Here is a 25,453-nt window from a genome sequence, read left to right on the forward strand (position 1 = left end):
AGAAAATTATAGTTATGAATTAGCAATTAAAATAACTTTACAGTTGGGGGTCATCAGAACATGAGGAACTGTTTTAAAGGGTCATAGCATTAAGAAGGCTGAGAACCAGTGATTTAGAAAATGTAACATCTGTTCCTCTGAGATATCTGTCAGGCTGGAATAGGCCCTTCTGCGCACTGGGGAAGGGACAATTGGTAACATGGTGTGTGCTTATCCTTTCCAAAACTGTTAAGTGGGAAGGGAAGTGTTGACACTCAGAAGTAAAACCTGAAGGGCTTGTGGCACCTCAGATACCCGAGTCATGAAGTGCTTCCTCTTCAGCCCCTTTCTACAGCTTACCTCTAACTTGCCAATTCCCTCATGACAAAACCTCTCCATGGCTCCCTTCAATTGTCAGTAACTCTCCTTTGTCCTTAAGCATGTGGGACATCACAACACCGCGCTTCAGTTTGTATTTGGGTAAGGAATATTAGAGTCCAAGTACCTTGGTTGGGAAATACCGGCTCGTCTTAAACTGCTTCAGGGTGGCTGACATGGTGACTGTGGAGAAGAACAGGATCACCGACCAAAAGAGAACATCCGGCACGTAGGGGTGGCCATGACCACAGGCTCGCCCAACATACTCTCCATGCAGTGATCTGCACTCCTGCTCGGGACGAGGTACAGAGTTGGTTAAGAAAGTTCAGGCAGCTGCAGCTGACATACCAACACTGCTCACCAATGGCTCCCACAAGGATTTAGCAGATATGGTACTTGCTTTCAAAATTCTACTTGGATAGATATTAAACTTAACATCTATTAAGTTCAAGATAACAGATGTATTGAAATTATGGTAAGTTTGCTAAGTTTAGTTTATACTAACATCAGATACATGGAGAGATTAAACAATGTACTTCAGCCTCATCGATGCTGTGTGGTAGGGCTGGGCACATGCACAACTTCTGAAGTAGGAATAATAGCACATTAAAAACCAGTAATTATTTAGGAAAACTTGTTTAAAGCTACCAAGGAAGATGAGAAAGGCAACAAGAAACTGATGATATGTAATTAAAGAAATGGACCTTGAATCAGATATGGTAACTATTGAAATTCAAATGAAGAAAAACAAATGAAGAAAACAATTACTACAAGTTTATGTCTATTATTCTGCTTTCCATATATATCCTTTTTCTTCTGTTTTTTTCTTTGTAAAAAAAAAAAAAAAAAAAAAAAAAAAAGGAAAACCCGTTTTTAAAATTACTGCCTTTGCCATTAGGTGGCAGCAAAGTCAAAAAGAACTTCAAGACAAAACAACATTTTATACAAGCATTAAATATTTTGAAAAGAAAAAAAATATTTCTGTCATCTTACAAAAATTTTGTGTTCTAAAAATTGTATTACTTTGTTCCAAAATAAATAAATAAAAGCTTAAATAATCCACTGAATTCTTTAGTCATCTAGGTATTCTGAACAAAACTTGAATTGTACAATAGCAGGAAGAAATTGAGAGGACACAGTATTTTCACTGAATCAAACCTCAAGGCACTGAGTCCTCTATAGCATAACATAAGACTCCTCTGAAAGGTTTTAGGATGAACAAGAGGCTACACTGTCCTCTGAAACATGCAATCAGCCAGTAAATTCTACCTGACATAAGTACCCTATCCAAAGCCTCTAGATAAATACTATCAGCACAGTTTGCAACCACCTAACAGACCCGGCAGTAACTTTCTTGTTACTTAAACTTCAATTATTCATGGTAAGCTGATTCAAGGTACAGAAAAATAGCTATTGAAAAACTACAGAATACGCTTATAGGCACTATTTATAGTCTTAATTTTCATGTTCTAAATCAGAATAACCTCTCCTAAAAAATAACCTAATCCTTGAATTTTTCCATCTTTTTTTTTTTGTGTGTGTGTGTGTATGCCTGCTCAGAAAACTAGGAACAATTACTAAACAGTGCAATGATCCCAGGATGTCGAAGTAGAGGAGGTGAGGGTCCCACACAGGTGCATATTGATCTGTGAGCACCTGCAAACTTTGGTGCAGGTGTGAAAGGCTTCTACACATCACCTGGATACAGTTGACTCATAACCTCTACTCTTAAAAAGACAGATACTAGTAAAAGATGGTTCAACTGCCTTATCTAAAACAAACTGCCAATGCTAAGCCTAGTTATTTCAACTCAAGCAGATCATAAAGTATTAGTTTTTCTTGTTTTCCAGTGAACAGGATATCTAATTTTGAAAAGTAAAGTTTGTATAGAAACAAAGGGGCAGACAGACAGGAAGAGAAATGGGTTCTGAAATTTAGAAATGCAAGCAAAATTCAAAACCTTTCTTTTATTTTAGTCTAACACAGTTTAACTTACAACAGGTACTCAAAATATACTTGATAGCAAACAGATTTCTATTAATTACTCTATGAACACGTTTTATTTAAAAAATTTTGCAAGTTGGTAAAAATAAGTTTTATGAAATAACAATTAGAGTTATGAATGTATTTCCACATATATATGTATGTGTATATGTGTATGTGTTAAAAAGCATTGAAATGATTTTTAATCAATTGATAATCGCTTGCAAATACTTTTTCTTTTTGTTTTAAAGTTTGAGATTACAAACTAACTACACTTCCCCTCCCCTTTCCTCCCTCCAAACCTTCCCCTATACTCCTCCTGGTTCTCATAAAATTCATGGCCTCTTCCCCACTAATTGCTATTATGTGCATATATGAAATATTTTAAACTGTGCCTAAATATTCTTTAGAATGGTTAACTTTGAGCTATTGCTGACTCCACTTATGTATGTACATAGAGACAGAAATCTAACTATACTAGCTTGCCATAAAAGTTGAATTAAATAGTAAACATGTGAGATGCAGGTAGTTTGTAGCAGGCTTTCCTTTAGACCACCAACGAGCTCCCAAATCATGAGAACTGCTTGGCCTTTTCTTATGCTTGTCCCACTAGCTACTTATAACTTAAATTAACCTGTTTCTCTTCATCCATGTTTCCTTAGGGCTTTTTACCTTTCTTTCATTCTGTGTGTCCTACTCTGTGTCTGGTTGCCTGTCTGGCTCTAGGTGTCTCCTGTCTTTCTCCCTTGTTCTCTTCTCTTTTCTGTTCTCTTGAGCCTAGATTCCTCCTTTTATTACCATCTCTGCCTGCCAGCTCCTCCATCCCTCCTGATTAGCTATTGGTTGTTCTGCTTTTTTATTAGACCAGTCAGGTGACTTAGGTGAGTGAGGTAAAACAGCAATACATCTTTACATAATTAAACAAATGCAGCATAAACAAATGCAACACATCTTTACATAGTTAAAGTAATATTTCACAAGAGTAGTTCAATATAATCATCAAATATTTGAAACTTTCATTCTGATTCTTTGCCTTTTCTGAATTAGCAAGGAATAAATTAGTGATCATGAGATATATTATGATAAAATAAAAATAATATATGATATGCCAAATATATAATATATAAATTAAATGCTATATCACTATTTTTGCAAATGTAGTTATAATAATCATCAATATAGTGCTTTGTTAATATATACATTAGGTACTAATTATGGACATACTGGGGAAAATAGCATAAGATAAATTAATTTTCATTGACTTAAGAATCATAGGGCTTTTTCGTGTAACATTCATTCTTGTGATTAAGAAAGTTTCTGGTTAAATCTAAGAAAGGAGGACCCCAAGATAGACATACGTGGTCCCCCAGAGAAGGGAAAATGGACAAGATCTCCTGAACAAAAAAGGGAGCATGGTGGAGCGGGGGGATAGAGGAGAGAGGAGGAGGGGAAGGAGAACATGAGGCATCAGGAAGATTCAGTTGGGGGATGAACAGAGGAAAGTGAGAAAAGAGATAACTTAATAGAGGGGGCCATTATAGGTTTAAAAAGAAATCTGGCACTAGAGAAATGTCCAGAGACCTACAAAAATGACCTCAACTAACAATCTGAACAACAGTGGAAAGGCTACCTTAAATCCCCTTCCCTGATAATGAGATTGATAACTAACTTATCTACCATCACAGGGCTCAAAACTTTTATTTTTAAAAGTTGTGTGTGTGGGGAGGCAGGAATGATCTCAGAGGAAGTGGAAAGGGAAAACACCATCAAATATACTTATTCAAAACATTAAGTAACAAATTGAAAATAATTCACTATTACTAAATATATCGATGGTGTAACAAGTCTGTCTTTAGAAGGCTATTATTTGGGATTAGCTTATATAGAGAGTAAATTTTACTATTAGTACTAAATGATTCAGAAAATACAGAAACATGAATTATTTTTTTAAATAATTTAGACTGGATTATTTTGAATTTGTACTGAAAAGAAAATAAGAGATAAGTGACACAAATACAAGCTTTTTAGATACAATTTAACTATTTTATTTATTTATTTATTTATTTATTTATTGGTTTTTGGAGACAGGGTTTCTCTGTATTGTTTTGCAGCCTGTCCTGGAACTCTTTCTGTAGACCAGGCTGGCTTCAAACTCACAGAGATCCACCTGCCTCTGCCTCCCAAGTGCTTAGATACAGTTTATAAACAGGCAATCTAGAAAGAACATTTGGTACAAAGCACATCCACAATGATCTAAGTTTTTAATACACTACATTGCTCTTTCTTGTTCACGTCATTGGTTCCTTTACTGATCAGTTTAAAAGGTTTTCTGGGTGCAAGAAGCCTGGTTGCATTACTTTTGTAGGGAAATGCAGGGAGGAAAGAATACATGTTAGCCCCAAAAGGAGACAGGAGCACACATAGGCTTGTTCTAAAGAGAATGACAAGGGACCAACCTTTTCAGCATGACCAGATTTTAAAAAGTAAAATCAATAGCCTACAAAATCCAACATTTAATATCTACTTTATGCTTACTGCATGTCTCACACATGGCGGGGGAGAGAACACAGGGGAAAAGAAAGGTCATAAAATATAGGCCATGATTGAACTTTAAACCAAGAGTAAGTTATTTGATTTTAATTCTGAAGGAACATATATAACAGAAACAGATAATAGGCCATGTCTTCCTTAAATAAAATATTTAGAGGCTTATAATACTTATACAACAAAAACATTTCCGTGTTCCACTGACTCACTAAAATAGTATGTGTTTGAGCAAATGAAGTAGAATTTGTTTGGTTTTATGCTGACGACTATAAAGAAATTTGTGACCATAAGGGCAGACAAAGTGGCAAAAGCTTTGAATAATAATGTATATAACTGGGAGGAATAGAAAAGAGGGTATGGATACTGAGGAACTTCTGTCTTTATTTTAAAGCAGAACACTTGTTTTATCCAAATCTCATGCTTTCACTGAACAGCAATAGGTGAAGCTTGTGAATACAGATTCTAAGAGATGCACACACACAGGTTACAGAATAAGAACAGAGAAATATTCCTGTGAGAGGAAAACTTACAAAGAAGAACCTAAGGGGTGGGGGAACCAAAGATACAGCATTTAACCATTATAGGCAAAAAGTGTGTATCTAGCACCTTCCCTTTTTTAGTAGACAAAAGAATAAAAACGGAAGTTGGAAATCTGTTGAGAAACATATGAGAGGATTTTTTTAAACTGTCAGGTTCATCAAAGAATAGTATTTACTGTAAAACATCACACCCACTCTCTCCCTCCATCCTGTTCTGAACAGTGGGAGAGGCAGAGAAAGAGGAATAGCCTAGGTCCTTCATGTTCAAGGGAGAACCTGCCCTACCATGATGGTCACCAGCAATAGAATTTAATGTTTTCATTTGACTTCAGTCAAATTTTCTGTTTGTGAGACCCTTCAGAGCAAAAAAAAAAAAAAAAAAAAAAAAAAAAAAAATCACTTTTGTGAGGAATGATAACCCTGTGTGAACCCTGTGTGGATGGGTATCTGAAATGGAGGAACTTTAAAACATAGCTATCATTGTTTGTGTTTTCAAAGTTCTTACCTTAGTTGCAATACTGATTAAAAATGTCAATAAAAGTCTGTACAGCAAATGACTTAAGATGTGACTTCTTGTGCCATGTTTTACTTACTGACACGCTTAGGTTCCCCCAAATTATGTCAGAGGCAGAGATATTGGACTCCCTCCACTCCTTCAGGGTGTCATTGCTGGGACTATGTGGCTCCACGCAGTTACATCTGAAATAGCAACATCATTTCTTTTCTGAAATAAGCAGTTTTTTTTTTCTGTATCCAAAGCATATACTCAAGGAGTCATTTTCCCTAGACAAAGTACACGTCCATCCAACAGGCAAGTAGCTGGGTCATCTAAACCATCCTTGGAAATACTATACCAAAAATCAGAACAAGAATCCTGAGATACTGAACCACTTAGCAGTATTCCCTAGAATGAGGGATCATTCCAATATCTACTTGCTTGTAAACTATAAGCCTCCTGGAAAATTATACATATCCTTCTTTAGTTATTTGTACAATCATATTAACCAAAATATGGAATGACATTTAACTCACACTCTGAAGGCCACATTTAACTTGGCTATACAATTCTAATTTAAAGCTTGATTGATATGAAAATCCCAGACAGCTCAATGTCATACTTGCTTATGTGATGAGTGACAATTCTATTAAAGATCAATCAATACACATTTTTAGTACATACTGTATATGAGGTTCTGATGGATATTGGATCCATTCATGATCCTTTTACCTTGTCTGTTGGGAAACATTTTCCTATAGAAACAGACTTCAAATGGTGATTGGCCTCTAAGATAACCCACATAGACCACACAGCTGGAAAGTAGCACTGACTGCTGCTGTAGTTACATTACTAGAACTGTAAAACTGATTTCTGCTGCTAAGGTTATTCTACTGGAAAGTATTTATCTGTCTAGGAAACCATTCTCCTCTGCTTCTACTACAGGAATTTGCTTTGTTCATTATCACAATTCTTTCATGCTGCATGGGGTTATATGGTCTATCAGTCTATCAGTATAAGAAACCCTACTTGAGATGGCTCATAAGGACAGGCACAGTTCGGGCTCTCACTAGGGGAATATAGAGGTCTTCTAGCTGAACTCACTTGAAGATAGTTCCAGGGAGAAAGTGACAAGGGTTTTTAGGGAATGGAAAATCGAAGTATTAGTTACCATAGGCAGTTCAGTGTCCTCCATTGACAGCAGAAAGAAGAATACTAGCAAAAAGAAACAAAGGCACAGATTTGCAGGAGTATAGAGTTATTAATTGTGGCTGTGCCCAAGTTCCAGATATTGTGAGAGAATACAGTTTTGTGTGTGTGTGTGTGTGTGTGTGTGTGTGTGTGTGTGTGTGTGTGTGTGTGTGTGTGTGTGTCAGGGACCTCGATCATCTATGTAACCATGGGCAAATGATGCAACCACTCTGTATTACCTCACCTATTAGGGTTAATTTAACATTACACACACAGTCTCTCTCCCTCCCTCCCTCTTTCTCTTCCTTTCCCTCTCTCTCTTCCTTTCCCTCTCTCTCTCCCTTTCCCTCTCTCTCCCTCTCCTCCCCCCCTCTATAATATCCTAGGCACACTTGTCTTTGGAAGTATGACTGTTCTCATCATGGTCATCACCATTAATGTTTTCTAGCTCCTTTGTTTTAGTTGTCTAACAAATGTTAAATTTCACCTTAACATAACATGAAAGGAACATCAGTGCATTCCTAACATGCTAGAGTCCTCTTCATTTTCCTTCAAACTAAGCTTGTATGCAGTCAGCTCTTCTTATCTACATTCTGCATTCACAGTTTCAACCAATTGTGATTTATAAATGTCCAGAGGAAAATCGTAACTTTACTGAACTCATGTGGACTTATTCCTTGTCATCATCTCCTAAGGAATGCAGGGTGACAACTATTTATGTTGCACCATATATCATATGACATAGATATGGTACAAGAGGGTGTGTACAGGTTATATGAAAATACTACACATTGTATAGGAGGGATAACTGAGTCAAATCCATACTAATAGAATTGGATTTGAATCCTTGTTTGCTTGACCCTATAAATCCTGCTCTTTCAGCTGTAACATACCACCTCTAGATATAAGTTGGTGCCATTTCTATCAGGATAGCTGGAAAAGTGAGAACGTCCCTGGTGAGATGAAGTGATCTACACTTCACTATGCCACTCCTATTTCCCTTTTCAGGCCCTATCTCTTTTAAGATACCCCTCTGAATGCCCTGTACTCTTGCCCTTTACTACAGCAGTTACAGTACCTCCACCACTGTCATTCCTACTGTGCAGTGTCCTGTTCTTCACAGCCATGTGAGGTGTTGTTTTCCCATTCACTTTGCTCACCATGTATAAATTGCCTTGGGGGCAGTGGTCTCTGCTATTTCAAGTGACTGCATTGTGTAATTGAGCACAAGGGCATAAAATGCCACCACATTCCTTGTATTCTATCTTCATTTACACGTTAACAGTGATTTCCTGAAAGTGCTAAGCTAGAATTTTGATATAACAAAGGCAAACTCAAAGGAGAGACATATTTGTACATTGGTCACTTTGCCTCCATGCCAGGGTTCTATGGCTTATCACTTTTCTCAGATCAGTTCCAAGTTGGAAGAATGGTTTAATCTAAAATACTGATTTTATACATAAAGGCATCATGACTAGCCAAGAAAATCGCCATTCCTTCTAGAATCCCCACACTGGATAGGAGAACTCTCAGTCATCAGGTTTTATAGTATGTGTGCTTTCATAGAAAGTTTAAGTTATCTCTGGCACTTGGCACACAGCTATCAGTAACAGTGTTTGTCTAGCAATGGGAGGCCTAGGGTCAATCCCTAGTACAGAACCAGAAAAAAACGTAAGTGATCTCTATACAGACCATGGAGGTTAAAAAGGGACTTCTGAATGTTGGGGTTTCATGCTCTTACATATGAATCAGGAATAAAATGAAGATGTCTTATCTTCTCTTGATATGAACCCAATCCCATGTATTCATTCAAATGAAGCATTTAGCTCAATGATCCTGGACATGATACTTAAGCAAACTATGTTATAAGCAAACTTTGTGTATAAAATGGCGATAACAGTCACCAAGTCCACAGGTTATGGTAACAGCAAACAAATTACTATCAGCAAAAGCCCCACGTTAGATCTATTATAAGTAAACACTAATTAAGTGTTCCATACTATCATTGTGGTTATTGTCATTGTTGTGATTATCACATGCCTTTAGAAGGGAAAATAGAATTGTGAAAGAACCACTTCTCTGCTACACTATTGTTTTCCTCTGTATTGTTGCTACAGCTCTAGAGCTACAAATTTAGAATCAGTGATAATGATACTACCACTAGTTCTTTTATTATTCAGGATTGTGCTCGCTCTCTCTTTCTCTCTCGTGTATGCTTCCAAATAAATTCAAGATTGATTCCATGATAATTGAGTTAGAATTTTAATGGGGATTTTCACAAGTCTAAAATTTGCTTTTGGTGGTATGGCCATTTGACAATATTATTCCTATCAACCCAGGAGCATGGGAAGTTCTTTGTATCTTCCAGTATCTTCTTGAATTACTTTCTTTGCTACTGTATTGTTTTTTATGCTATAAATCTATCTTTCACTTCCATAGTTAGATTTATTTCAAGATATTTTTCAGGTTGCAGTACATAGGACTGTTTTCCTAATTTCTTTCTCAGTATGTTTGTTGTTTGTATACAGGAAAGCTACTGATTTTTACATGTTAACTTTGTATGTCTGCTACTTTGCTGATTAATTCATCAATTGTAGAGGTTTCCTGGTGGAGTATGTAGGTACTTTTATAGCGAGAGTTATATTATTTTCACATAGGAGTAATTTGGCATCCTTTCTATTTGTACTGCTTTATTTCTTTCATTTATTGCTCTAGCTAACTCTCCAAGCAATATACTGAACAAGAATAAAGACAGTGAACACCATTTATTGTTCCTTATTTTAGTAGAAATTCTTTTTGAGCTTTTCTCCATTTAATGTGGTTTTGGTGGTGGAATTCATGTATATTGTCATTGTTATTATGAACACTCCCCCATGTACCTAGATCCTCTAGAACTTTTATCATAAGAGGGTTTTGGATTTTGTCACAAAACCTTTTCCTGCACCTAATGACAGGACCCTGTGATTTTTGAAAAATAGTATAAAATGCCTTGTAGTAATGGATCGATTAGCTTAAAATGCAATTTTTTTTTATATAAACATGTCCTCTGCTACCCTTTGCTTCTCAAAGTAAAGCAAGTTCTCCTAGCAATCTTGTTTATATAAATGTCCACAAAGTGATTAGATAAACAGTGTAATTAAATGCCCACATGTAGAAGTCTTTGCATTTTTTTTTCGAAGCTAATGGAGGTGATCTGTGTTCCTTACACAAGTGCCCATGGCTGTCTTCTGGGAAGCATAATTTGGTAGAACTCCCTTCAGTATTGTCACTAATTTTAGTTCCCAGGCTACAGATGCTGTCCCTTTACCTAGGCAGTTATTAATAGTTCCCTCCTTTGTGCAATAAACTGGAAGGGCTTTTTGTTTTTTCAAGCATTTTTATTGACTAAATTAGCCCCCAAGAATGCTTCGTAGCACATTATATATCAATAAAAGATATAAAAATTATAGAATCAATATTGGCTCCCTCTTTTAGGTTCTCTCTCTCTGTCTCTCTCTCTCTGTCTCTCTCTCTTTCCTGTCTTCTATTCCTAACCAGGCTCAATCTTCCTGGTTGCACGTTTTCCTTTCCTCCCCCCTTGTTTTCTCCTACTTCTCTCTCTATTCGCTGCCTCCCCACTTCCCCTGAGCTCTGGGGGACTTGTCCCTTACCAGTTCTGTGAGGGACTTTATATTGGTTTGAAGATAAAATTGAACACAAAGAAAGGTCTAGAGAACTACAAGACTGCTGCCAAATAACAATTTGAGCTTCCGTGGAAAGGCTATCATAAATGCCCTTCCCGGAGAGTGAGATCAACAACTAACTTCTCCATGGAGCCCTCAACTAATGCCTGTTGGAAACAGGAGCAAACACCCATACATAAACACTGAATTGAAGTAGAATTCAGATGCAGATGGAGAGGACAAGTCCAGGTGGCAGAGACAGCTGACCTGAACAAGGAGGAGCTAATGGCCACTAGACTGATAGCTGGGAAGCCAACAGGGGACTGACTCAGGCCCCCCTGAATATGGGTCTCAGCCAGAAGGGCTGAGCAGTCTAAGGGACCTCAGACAGTGGAGCTAGGATGTATCCCTGGTGCACAAAAGGACTTTGTGAACACATCCCCCATGGAAGAATAACTGCCTTAATCTAGAGACTGGAGAGAAGCCCTAGTCCCTACTTCCCATGACCTGTCAGACCTACATGACCCCAACTGGATGGCATTCCCCTACATATGGAATTGGGGTGGGGGGATGGGAGGGGAGGGTGTTTAGAGTGCATGTGAGAGGGCAGAGAGGGAGGGAGGGAGAGGGAGGGAGGGAGAGAAAGGGAGGGAGGGAGTAAGGGAGGGGGGAGAGAGGGAACTGGGATCGACATGTAAAATAATAAATTAAATTAAAAAAATGCTTTGACTCCAAAATTTAAGTACAAGGACAAGTTACTGGGGAAAAGGATTTCTATTTTTGTTTCCACTGAAAATGGAAAGAAGTGGATTCCAAAAAAAAAAATTATAGAATCATATGTTTATAGAAGCCAAATAAAGACGTACCACAGGTTATTTATTTTATATAAAATCAAACATCTCTCTCTCTGTCTCTCTCTCTCACACACACATGCACATACACACGTGCACACACTCATACTTTACATCTGAATTATCCTGTATATTAACTAGTAAATGTAAAATGTTAAACATAATACCTTATATTACCAAGAAAAGCATTTTTAAATAGGAAGATATTCTGAACTAACCAAATTTGGCTAGTTGATAAATATCTTACAAATATCTCGTTCAGGTCAATTAGAATGCTAATTTTTAAGGTTAAAGGAAATGTACTTCCACTAATGCAAATTATTAGAAAAGCTTGTAAAGATGACTAAAGTAGCTGTGACACTTACAACATCCAGCAAAGCTGTGATGAATGAAGAAATGAACAGGGCACAGAATACTATATGAACCAAAAAAATTTGATCAAAACTTTACAGCAGGAATGGCAGATACCTTGAGTAAATGTACCAAACCATATAGAAAGCATCAATACACACATGACATTATCTTTATATGGAATATAAGGCATTGTGTCCAACAGGAAAGATAAAGCTGAATGGTACAGAGATATCACCATCTAATTAGAAAAAAATGTAACATCAGAAAATGTACTCTACTCCACTGTGCCTTATTTGATTATTGATAAATCATAAACCACTAACTTGCTTTTAGAAAGTAAATATTATCTGCCTCACAAAATTTGAGCAAACATAAAATTATAGAAAAAGAGAAATTCAGAATACCTTTGCAAAGTTTATGGAGGCTTTTTCTAGAGCATATCTCTCTGATTTAATGCTAGCTGGATTCTAGGTCAGAACATCAACTTCTTGAGTCAGGAAAATGAAATTATTTCAATATCGATGTTGGGATATTTTAATGTAAATTGAAACACTATTAAATTCCACTTTAAATACCTCAGAACTCATCCTTAAATTTAGGTCAGCTCAGATGCAAAGAGAAATTGGGTCAGTACTTCGTAGACTGCGGACTCTCTAAGAATAGTCTTTCTATCTCACCAAAATCTGGTGCATAACATGTGGCTATTTGGTTCATTTTTAAGAAAAAGGTTCTTTTTAAAATATTGAGTAATGATGTAATTTTCTGCCTTCTCATTGTATTTGACCAAAAAAAAGTATGGAAGGTAAGCCTATTTAGAACCTATAAATCAAACTATAGTCATAGGGAAGTAAAATAGCTGACAGAGGACATGAAGAATAAATTGTTGACAGACACTGTCAACAAACATGCAGGAGCATCTACATAGCTCCCAGGGTATTGGGAGGTAGTAATATGAAGACACACCATCTCTGTTCCTGAATGTTTCATAGCTTACTACAGGGACAGAGAGAATGAAACAGATTAATGATGCATTACTTTAAATACTACTGCTTCCGGAAACAACTTTAGAGTAAGTTAAGTTAATGCATGAATGGAACTAAACCCCAAAATATATTAAGGACCTAAATATTATGAGCCCCCAAATGGAACAAATACTATCAAGATGAAAGTGCTGTCCAGAATTTGGAGAAAAGTGAACTCTTCATATGATGGAATTTAAATCAGTAAAATCATTGTGGAAGACCATGTGGATTTTTTCAAGAAAATAAAAACAGAAATACCACATGATCCATCAATACCACTAATGGGTATATAGCCAAAGAAAATGAAATCACTTTGTCAAAGACACATCTGCCCTCTCATACTTACTGTATAACTAGTCATAAGAGGCATGAAAAAGAACCAATTTAAGATCATATCAAATGATGAGTAAGAAAAATTTATATACATGTAAATGCATATGCTTATATGTATATGTTGCATATATATATATATGATACAATTTCTCTATAAATGGCATATAATTTATCATCTGTATGAACATAGATGGTCATTGTGTTAAGTGAAATGAACCAAGAACAAGAAGAAAACCACCACATGGCTGCACTCATATGGAATTAAAAATGTTAACTTCATAGAGGCTGAGAGCAGAATGTTGCTAACAGAGTCTGGGGGAGAACAGGAGAGCAGGGGATAGGGAAAAGCTTCATGACTATTAATAAGTTATTGTCACATAAAAGCAAGAAGTTATGCTGTTCTGCTGTACAGTAGATAATGATAATGTAGATAATGATAAACTATTGTTCTTTAAAAAAAAAAACAAAAGCTAGAAAGAATCAGTGTGTTTCCACCATAAAGAAACAATTCTGAGTAAATAATTTTACACAGATTTGAACAGTATACAATGTACGTATGTGTACAAATATTACATGACAAAAATATGTATATGTCAGTTTTAAAAACAATTGAGTAGTTGATAGAAGCAGAAGCTGACACACACAGCTAAACACTGAGCCAAACTCCTGGAATCCATTTGCAGAGAGGAAGGAGTGATGAGCAAAGGGGTCAAGACTAGGCTGGAGAAACCCACAGAAACTGCTGACTTGAACAAGGAGGAGCTCATGGACCCAGTCTTATAGCTGAGAAACCAGCATAGGACTGACCCAGATTCCCTGAATGTGGTGTCAGTTGGGAGGACTGGGCAGTCTATGGGGACTCTGGATCAGTATTTATCCCTAGGGTATAAATGGACTTTGGGAGCCCATTCCACATAGAGGGATACTCCCTCAGCCAATACACATGGGGAAGGTCCTGGGCTCTTCTCCAAATGATATGACAGACTTTGAAGACTCCCTATGGAAGGCCTCATGCTCCCTGGGGAGCAGAAAGGGGATGGGATAGGGGTTGTTGGGGGGAACAGGGGAGAACAGGAGGGTGTGGGCACTGGGATTGACATGTAAACCAAGCTTATTTCAAATTTAAATACAAAAATTATAAAACACACACACACACACACACCAGTTGAGTTCAAAATCAAGAGCAAAAAAACAAAGACAGAAAGTGTCTGATAAGAATCAAGGGTAGGTGATTACTTTTGAAAAATGTATGTTATTTTATGTTTAAGTGGTTTGCCTGCATATCTGCATGTGCATCACTTGTGTTGTCTGTGTTCATGGAAGTCAGAAGAGGACACTGGATCTCCTGGAACCGGAGGGATATTTTTGGTTGTGGGCTACTATGTGGAAGTTGGGACCTGAATCCAGGTCCTCTGCAAGCACAAGTGCTCCTAACCACTGAGCCTTCTCTTCAAGCCCACATGATTCATTTACTGATAGCTCATTTGTTGGTATTTTATGGAGTGCCTACATGTGTATTTGTTTCTTTGCAAGATGACACACAATTTAGAATTTATGTCAACATTGCACAACAGTTTTAGGAGTAGCACCAACTGGATTCTGTGGGTTATTAAAAGAAAAATAGGATGGGTAATTGGGAAGAGGCGGCATTGGGGAGGTTTGAGAGAGTTAGAGGGGGAAATGAGTACATATAAAAACACATTTAAACAATATGTGCCAAGTTCTTTGAAGACACAGTAGCAACAAAATTGTGCTCAACCATCCTGACCCTGCCATTGTAGACAATAGTCTAGTGGATAGAAACAAGGATGTTCAAAGAAAGCACATAAAGATATTCTTAAAATGATATTACTAATTATGGATAAATACATTCAGTGCTACATAGATAAAAGTCAGAATACAGTCTCCTTAAATCTCATTTGTTATTGCATGACTAGTGAGTTCTAATTAGTAAGCGATCTATGAAAACTTCCTTCACCTTCTTCCTGTGTTTCTAGTCAATATTTAAAATTATGTGGCAGGGTAACATCTTATTTCACTGACTTTCTCCCATTTAAACTTTCAACAGAACTAATTTTTGAACCCATATATATGTGTGTGTATACATATACATATGTATATATTGACACATAATTATATAGCCATATATATACATATACACACATACATAAATATATATATTCATTCTATGTTAAGATCCTTATAGTGTGTCAAATTTACTCAAAACTGCAGTCAGGATATATTATATGAGAGAAGAATAAATAAAAAAAGGTTAAAGAAAGCAAGTTGGAAAGTATAGTTTTAATTTAACTTTAGTCTACATATATATGAGAAACTTAGTTAATAGATACTGAATTTTGCTTTAACTCATATATTTGCAAAGTATAGTGTATGACTTTTTTAAAAATTAGATTTTTATTAGGTTAGTATACAAAGTAATGGCTTTGACTAAGCATTTTCTACACAGGTGCCATACACTGTTCTCATGTGTCCTCTCCCACTGCCAGCACCCTCTGGCTAGTTACTTTCCTTACCCATGGGGATTCCTTTCTCCCTTCTTGTTATATACATACATTCTTATTCTTTTGGTAGTCATCCTTGAGAACCATACTACATACTGAAGAAATATTTCATTTTACACAAGTGTAACATTTTATTTTTGCCATTCCTTAAAGTCAAAGCTACCAGGGAAAATGAATCCTTCAAACTGATTACTTATTGCTAATGTGACATATTCAGTTTGATCATCTGGTATAAAATAAAATATACTAAATAAATTATCTTGACAATTGCTCTTGGCACAATAAAAGGGAAGTGTATATTTTCAAATGCAAGGTCTACATTTTACCACATTGTGAGGTTAAGATGCCAGAAAAGCCACGGATTTTTTGTTATTGTTAATTTAAATCAAGAACATTTTGTTATTAGGTTGGTACACTATAGGGAAATTTGTATATAGAAGGTCCAAATACAAAGTATATCTGAAGTGTAGAACCTAAGGATGCTGGCATTTTTCCAATATCTTCTTCCTGAACACAACATATGGCATATATACTGTAACATATATGCAATTACAGGAATATTCAGTTTGCAAAAATCACAATCTCAGATATAGTGTGTCCAGGCCATAACATTTTCTAGGAACTTTTTAAATGAAACTTGTGAAAGCATGAAGCCAGCAATATCTAATGCAGAAAACTTTAGGTGAGCATTAGTATAAATAAACTAATGGTCATAGTGCCAGGACTAAGAAAATAACCACAGTGTCATAAGGACTTCACGAAGCAGACAGATTACACAAACATTACTTTAATAAAAAGGCTGTTCTTAGCTATTGTTAAAGCTATTGCTTTAAAAATTTCTTTAGCACAGATAACTAAAAGCATATGATTTAAAACAAAAATGGTTGATTCTGTTTCTACAGAAATCAAGTCATGACAATACCTGAGAAAATCCATGTGTTCATAGAAAAAAAATCTGTTCAATTCATAACACTAATTATGACAGAGTTTAGAGCTGATTAAGTGGATGTGCTTATTTGGCAAGCAACCACAATGTAAAAACAAATAAGAACTCATGGTAGTGAGTCAGTACTGTACCAAGGAGATTGTCATTCAGTTTCTATAATGTTCACCTCAGGTACCACTGACAGAAAACTTCACTGTCATGCCGAATCAGCCTTTCTACTTACCTAACTCTGGTGAAGAGGTATGTGCAGCAATGGGCATAGAGAGCAGCACATGGTGCACACTTAGGGGTTTTTGTTTGTTTGTTTTATTTTTAATTTAAATTAGAAACAAACTTGTTTTACATGTTAGTCCCAGTTCCCTCTCCCTCCCCTCCTCCCATGTCTCCACTAATCCCCATTCCTTTTCTGCTCCTCAGGAAGGGTAAGGCCTTCCATGGGTAGTCTTCAAAGTCTGTCATATATATGTAGACTAAAGCTAAATTAAAACTATACTTTCCAAGTTGCTGTCTTTAACCTTTTTTTATTTATTCTTCTCTCATATAATATATCCTGACTGCAGTTTTGAGTAAATTTGACACACTATAAGGATCTTAACATAGAATGAATATATATATTTATGTATGTGTGTATATGTATACGTATATATATGGCTATATATAATTATGTGTCAATATGTAAATATATACATATGTATATGTATATACACACACATATATATGGGTTCAAAAATTAGTTCTGTTGAAAGTTTAAATGGGAGAAAGTCAGTGAAATAAGATGTTACCCTGCCACATATTTTAAATATTGACTAGAAACACAGGAAGAATGTACCAAATTAGTAAGATTCAGGTGGTATTTCTGGCTTTACCACTATCAAATTGATTTCAAGCGAATGTTTCAAAGCATAGTGAAACTCCAGCATGATGTCTTTTATGTGAACAACATTCCTGTCCTTCTTCTCAATACCTTTCTCAAAGTTCACAACAAAGTGAGAAACTCATCTAATGTGGCACCTTAACATTCTGTACCAATATCTCAACATAGCACTCATCTTATTATTTTGTCTCTCCATGTTCTGTCATATATAATAAGGTCTTTGAGCTCAGAGTATCATTTACTATAGTTACACTAGTTTCTAGTATAGTGACTAACATTATTACTGGCTTGAGACTACAACCATAAATAATTATGTATCCTAACAAAGATAATCAAATTCAGTTCCACTTTCTTTTTAATAAACATAATAGTGGCTACTGGCATGGTTCAGCAGGTAAAGGTTCTTATACCAAGTCCGACAACCTGAGTTCAGTGTGCAGAAAGAGATAAAAGACACTTCCAAGTTGTTCCCTGATTGTCACTTGTGCATTGTAGCAATGTGCCAGTCAATCAATCAATCAATCAATTGATCGATCAATCGATCAAAGTAATGCTAGCATGTGCCTGTATTACATCTGATTCTGACCAAATTAATCTTTTATCTGCCTCTTCCTGGTGTCCAGGACATCAACCTATTTCCTTCATGGCCTTATTCTCAATACTATCAATATCATTTTTATTTGGAAAATTATTCTACATGTAAATCTTGAATTTTCTTGCTTCCAAATACAGATAATTTGTTTTAAGCTCTTTTCAAAGACCAAAAAATGTTAAATACTCAGAACAATATTGGTTTTTAACATTGAATCATTATCTCATTCTTTAAAAATTATAACATTAAACTATTATATAATTTTGACATTGAATTTCCAGCAATTAAGAAATATTTACAGTATATGAGCTACAGCTATGAGCATTCCTGGTGGCTAGAATAGAGGTTAAAGGGTCTGATGAGGAGCACATCACTTCAAACATTTGCTTTGTGAAATTCCATATATAAGTGGAACAAAAAAATTCCTAAAGTTTAAAAAAGTAGTATTTAATGATCACAGCTACTCTATGAGTTCAGTGTTAGAGCTCAAATTCCTCCTCAGTCTTGAACCTTATATCTCCTTCAGCAATTAATACTTTAATATTTTTTATCACAAGCATCCAAAAGCAAAATACAACCTTAAGTTTGCTTGCTGGTTTTCATCCATCTTTAATGGCAATTTCAAACATCAAACTAGTGCAACTTTGAATCGAAGAGTTTCTTTCACTTAGTTACTTTAAATCTGAACTTTAAAGAAGAGCAAAACCATACAGTTTGGAAAAACAAAACCAATCTGTATTTATATTGACTTGGTTAATTATGTGTTTATTTTATGAAACACTTGACAGTCAGAGCTTTAAAACAATGTTCTTGGCAGAGATGCTATAACAAGAACCCAAGAATCAGATGTGTGGCTGATTAGATGACTTAAAATTCTATTCTGCTCTAAAAGTCAGGATGTAGGTCATGAGTCAATTTAAGGCACACTCTATGCTGAGCAAGGCCATCATATTTCCTGAACAACAGCAATGTTTGTGAAAGGAAAAGCCTGGCAGCCAAGAGCGGAAATCAGACTTACGAGTACTGTGTCAGCAGCTCCAAGTCATTGTGCATATTGATTGGATAGGCTTCACTGAGTTCAAACAACTTCTCTAGGGCTTCATAGATAAAAATGATGCAAATGAGTGAAGCAAAAGCTTCTTCAGTAAAGCGAGTGATATAGCAGACAAGGGAACTCGCATCGGTGGCCACAAGGATGATACACAGGGTTGCAGTCCAAAGCCCAATACTGGCTCGTAAAGACAAGTATGACAGCCCATATTCCCTAGGAGAAATACAGAAGTGTGGGAAGAAGGTCATTTTGCAGCTTTCTATCACTGAAATAAGTGGAAATAAGATTAATTCAGGAAGTGACAGTAACTTTACATCCCATGGGTCGCTAAGTGCAAGACTTTGTCTATAGAGAAATCTAAGGGGACAAACTAATGGAGGTTTCTTGGCGCTTAAGGTGGAATCTTGTTTCTTATAAATATTACATGTATTATATATGCAGAAATCTTTTAACTTTTCCTTCATTTCCATTGAGAGACAAAAATGACAACATGAATCATACTAGTCAGTCTCATTTCTCCCCAAAGATCTCCAAAACTGATGTTGGATGAAGAAAAACAGCAATAAAAAAAGCATATAATAGACAAGAGTAACAGTACTTACTTGCAAAATTTAAACAAAATCTTTTCAAACACCAAAACAGGTCCTGTACTGCCTAATATGGTAAGGGGCTGTCCACCAAAAAGAGAATAGGCTATCCCGGTCATAGATGCTCCAAAGAGTGATTCGATTGCACTCTGTGAAAGAAAATGTAGATGGATCCATTACCTAAGCTAAACAGGCAATTATCGTGATAGGCACAAACATTTCAAATATGCTGGTTTGTAGTTCTACCCTTTACCACATTGTCTAGCAACCCCAGGCAGAATATTAGAAATAAGGCTGAGAAAATGGCATGTAGGGTAGAGAATTAATGACGGCAACTGGAAAGTATAATCTATGCCTCCTTATTTCACTTTTTATTGTTTTATTAAACATTTAAATATTTTTCAGAGTCAATGTCTGAAAAGAAGCATGTATCAGGCTTTTGAAAAATGGACCAAACCTGAAACTGATGTAGAATTTTAGATCAAGGGACATGGAATCAGGCCATAGCCTTGTATAAGACTCAAAATAAGTATTTCCTAGACATTTTATTCCCAGATCACCAGCTCCACTAGCCATCCAGGAAATTCATAGGAGGTTTATAGGCTGGACCATGTACCAAATCTCTCTTCAAAATCCCAAATTCACATTAAGGTTCAAAGTTCAGAGAAAAGCACAATACATACTATACGACCTTCAGTTGCTTCTCCCAACAGTCCTCCAAACGTGATGACAGGAGACATGCACGCACAGTAGAGAAACAGGAAAGATGCTAAACATTGCAGGCTGAAAGCATCTCTGAAGTCACTCCAGAAGAATGGAGCTTTCCTTTTGATATCTAATATAAGTCCCCCAAAAATCCTAAGACATGGGGGAAAACACAACAGTGAAACCAAAAGATAAAAACTTACATTGTGCATTTGTTCTGTTGCCTGGTCACAGTAATATTTTCCACCAGCACAGATGAGACCCATGTTAGACTACCACACTGCATCATAATGACCTACAGGAATAGTTTTGCACTACTACAATACCCCAAATAGTGTTCCTACAACTAGAAAATCACCAGAGTTTCTAAAATAAGATGCAGGGATTCATCCAATATCTCAAATAAGATTCATCAATCAAATTTTAAATAATGAGATTTGTAGGTTATTTCAATGTCTGTGTCATTTCTTCATTAACACACACCATCTAAACTCAGGCCTTCACTGTCAACCTTGGAAGTATTTTCTAATACTTTTCACTTAATTTAGCATGGCAGAAAATGAGACAGAGAGACAACTGGTCTGTGTGAATATTGGTAGCAAACATCACCTTAAAGGGAATAAAGCCGTGTTCAGTCAGGACTCCAGTCCCCTATTCCCTCTGCCCACATCAAGGTCTCTCAACAAAACCTTGTTTAAGAGGACAACTAAACAGGCATGTGGATAGCAACATTCAATAGACAGACTCTGAGGTTGTTTTCAGTTTTAGGAAACTGAGAAGTTAACCTAATATAATAAAACCAGATAAATTTTATTTTGATCTACTATTTCCAACACACATTCTAATACCTATCAGTTACAATGGCCTTTCCTGGAAATAATTCACTTATTCCTAATATGATAAAGAAAAATCCTTCAAATACTTCAATGAGTTTTGGTTTTGGTTCAGGAATTTTAAATTGTAAACTGATGCTTAACATCTGAGCACCAACGTTCTTTAGTGTATTAGGAATGAGAACATTAATAAGTAGGTATTATCATCATTTGAATATTTGATAACATTAAAATTTAATATATGATATTAAAATTTCATTTTATTTCATGGAATAAAGATGTGATTGTAGAGTAAGACAGCAATATGGTTCCTATACGAAGGTCAATGATTAAAAACAAATATTTTAAAGCTGGACAGGGTGGTACATGACAAAAAGGCCAGCACTCCAGAGGCAGGAGGCAGAAGGGTTGTGAATTTGAGGCCAATCTGAAACATAAAGCAAGACTTTGTCTCAGAAAGAGGTAATAAAGCAAACTCTGGAGGCTCCTGAATTCAGACGCTATGCTGAATGTTCTTGAATCATAAAAATTAAATGTTTGTTTTCTTATGTGTACTTTTACAAATAAGTGTACTTTTACAGTGTTGTCTCAAAAATAATTGTTTTCTTAAGAACCAAGTTATACTTGACCTTGAAATTACAATCAACGTATTTTTTTTCATTTATTTATTTATGTGTGTGCCTGTGAGTTGTCAGAGGACAACCCGAGGGAGTCAGTTTTCTCCTTGTACTATGTGGGTTCTGGGCTCGGCACGGAGCCATCTCATCAGCTCTTCAATACTATTTTTAAATTCCCCTGACCTTATGGAGACATAACAATTGTCTATTTGTAATTATATAATGGTTTGTGAGTGTGACAATTACTGTTTATTTAACCAGAAAGGATGAGAAGAATAGAATTTTGAGACAAAAGGACATTTGAAACTCAGAGGCACTTACAGAGAACATGTGGACCTTATAGGTATAAAAACTCTTCATAGATCACTCTGTGTTTGGTAAAACATACTCGTGTTAATGCTGAATAGTTTCTATTTCTGAATAATGCTACCCTGTCTAAGTCAGAGCTCAAAGTAGATTTATTCTACTAGCATTCATTTATGATTTATATCCTACCTAGTTCTAAAAATAATTCGAGATAGTTATGAACTATTAATTGGTAATTAATATTTATAGTTTTGATAGCATTTTATATTAGACCAATGCTTTGTAATTAATCACTTATTAGATCATACATTAGTCTGAGTAGTTATTATATAGTTATGTAATTAATAAATGTGCTTTTATTGGTAAAAATCTATATCCAGAAGTGGGAGTTCGTTACAGAAGAAAGTGCAAGAGCAGCCCAGATGTGCACCAGCATCTCCAGGAGAGCAGATGAGTAATGGATACTTCAAGTCATGTCAGCAACAGAATCTGTGGAAGAACTCTGGAGAAGCGAAGATACCGGATATTGTTGACCTGGGAGGATTTAGGAAGCAGTAAGGAAAGTGAACTCGAAAAAAATCTAAGCTATGTGGCATGTTACACCTGAGAGAAAAAGAAAAAAGAATATACCACCACCAAAAATAAAAAGACTGTATTTGAAAGTATGAAAGCAAACAGAATGAATAACAAGGCTTCCAGTGAAAAGAAAAGGAAAAACTTGAACCATCTAAAAATAGGTATGAAGCCAAGGAAGATGCTAACGGACATATTTCCTCAGAGACAAACAATGATAAAGGGAAAACACAGAATTAAAATGCAGAGTTGTCAGGGACGGGAACATCATCTCAGTGGGCATACTGCAAGCAGTATAGAAAACGGCCCAAGGGTAGGGCCGCCATTCCTACAAAGCCTTGGCAATTGTCTTTAATTATAGGGAGGCTGTCCACACAAGTTCCCTGAAGAGACATCCACCCAAGGGTTTCTGATTTTCTCCTCACACATTGCTTGAAGAAAGACAAGCTGTCAAAAACCCATAAAAAACATTTTATGAAATAAATTGAAGCTTTCATCTCTTCAAAGGTGTGTGATTAGAAAAATAAATCATATAGCTCTTTCACATCACAGGCATAATAATAAAAATACCATTATATACATCCTACTAGCATTTAATGAGGTAAGGTCTACAGGACTTAATTCTTGGTATTTAGTTTTAATTCCATCTTGAACTTGAGGCTTTCAACATGCTGTTTTGGAAGCATCAACTGACAGTTTCCTTAGATTCATTCTAAGACTCTGAATATATTTTATGCTTCATAAAATGAAAGACTAAGATAAGATGGAATGGTGTAGCCGCTGCTCTATTTTAACAGTAGTGACAATCATTATTCACTTCAGAGAAATCAAATTAATTGGCATTTCACTCTCAAAGAGTAGCTATTAAAAGTATAAAGTAAATTAGATCTAGAAACAACAATTCCTGACCGATAAGAATGACACACCACTTAAGTCCCATACAAGTTGTTTGCACTAACCTTCCAGTTCGCTGGAGCTCAGGTCCACTGTGTCCTCCATGTGGCTCGGCCTCACCATGAGCTGCTGTTCCATTTGGTACAGCAGGAATTTTCCTCTTCTCCTGCAAAAAAGTTTTTGTTGACGTATATTTTGTTGTAATGTCAGACCTTAATGACAATTTTTTTTTCTCAGTAAAGCCATGTGTAAAAAAGATAAGTCCACAGGTTCTGTGACTTAGTGGCTGCTTAACCTATGAAAATCCATCCCTCATCACTGGGGATGACAACAGTACCTATTTATGAATTAACTAGATGAGTGATGGCATTTCTTAATTCATACACCTACCAGTTTTGAGGTGCACAATTTTGTGCCAAACATCAATATAGATACTACAGTTGCAATAGTATACAGAAAATATTAGTGTTCTAGGGCTAGGATACACACAGCTCACTGGAATGTCATTTGTCTATCATGTTTAAGCCCCTGAATTCATTTCTATCATAAAAGAAAGAGAAGAAAAAGTATCTACCATGTTACTATTTTTAAGTACTATTGTCTTTTTCCACTCTAGATCATGTCTTTCTAGAAAGGAATATGTTATGCTATTAAGTCTTCATGACTCAGATGCAATTCTATTACAAAAGGAAGCTTTTATTTGAACCAATGACAATTAACTGAGGTTTATGCAAGGGTTCTTTTCCCTCAGATTAATTCCACTTACTTTTGTCACTGACAGAGGCGTTTGAAATAAACAAATCAGAAAATCTCCCTAAAATTCCACCTCTGGTCATCTTAGATAACATCAATGTATTTTAAAAGTACTTAAGGAATGATAAAGAATTTTTTACGTTGTGTAATTAAAATTTTTACTTGACTGTCTGATGGGAGATGTCATTCTGTAAATATATTTCTCATACTGGGTAATGAATAGAGCACTGTTGGCCAATAGGAAAGCAAGAGAGGAGGGATTAGGAGACAAGGAGGAAGTAGAAAGGGGGAATCAAGATGGAGAGACTGGGGAGACAAGACGCCTGCCCCATTTCCCGTTAACATGAGACCACGTGGAAATACATAGATCAACAGAAATGGGATAATACTTAAGACAGAGCTAGCCGATAAGAAACTAGTACCTGGCCAACAGCATTATATCAAATACAGAGTCTCTGTGTGTAAATTGGGGCTGGCGCAGCAGCGGGACAAATATGGCTGCGGGGGAAAAAACATTACTCCTTACAACTGTCATTCCAAACTAGAATTAGTATGATTGTGAAGCACAAAATTGATATGTTAGTTTACCTTATGCACAATGGGACATTTAGATAGAATGACACATTTCACACATGAGAAAATGTGTTTTTGTATTAAGCATAATATAGGAAAGCTTCTTATTTAATATTTATACAATTCCTAGAGGTATATGTAAAGACTCACTAAAGTTTAAAGATAAAAGAGAAGCTATATTTCAACCTATGAGAGGTTTATTTTCACAGATAAATATAAAATATTCATAACATGATTTAAGGGTGGCCATCATTATTTACAATTACCTAGGGAAACATGTCACAGCTTCTAA

The 25,453-nt window shown here is 35.9% G+C and overlaps 1 protein-coding gene across 1 annotated transcript in view; it reads right to left on the bottom strand.

Moving 5' to 3' along the window:
* Slc4a10 (solute carrier family 4 member 10) overlaps positions 1-25,453 on the bottom strand; it is a 246,997-nt gene that overhangs the window by 37,052 nt on the left and 184,492 nt on the right. The window contains exons 12-17 of the mRNA XM_051184581.1: positions 23,901-24,001; positions 20,591-20,765; positions 19,923-20,056; positions 19,288-19,533; positions 6,020-6,125; positions 485-646 (exon numbers count right to left, since the gene is read on the bottom strand). Of these exons, the coding sequence (XP_051040538.1) occupies positions 485-646; positions 6,020-6,125; positions 19,288-19,533; positions 19,923-20,056; positions 20,591-20,765; positions 23,901-24,001 (924 nt within the window). The remainder of the gene's footprint in view (positions 1-484; positions 647-6,019; positions 6,126-19,287; positions 19,534-19,922; positions 20,057-20,590; positions 20,766-23,900; positions 24,002-25,453) is intronic.

This window comes from Phodopus roborovskii, unplaced genomic scaffold (genome assembly GCF_943737965.1).
Source record: "Phodopus roborovskii unplaced genomic scaffold, PHOROB, whole genome shotgun sequence".
Taxonomy (NCBI): Eukaryota; Metazoa; Chordata; class Mammalia; order Rodentia; family Cricetidae; genus Phodopus; species Phodopus roborovskii.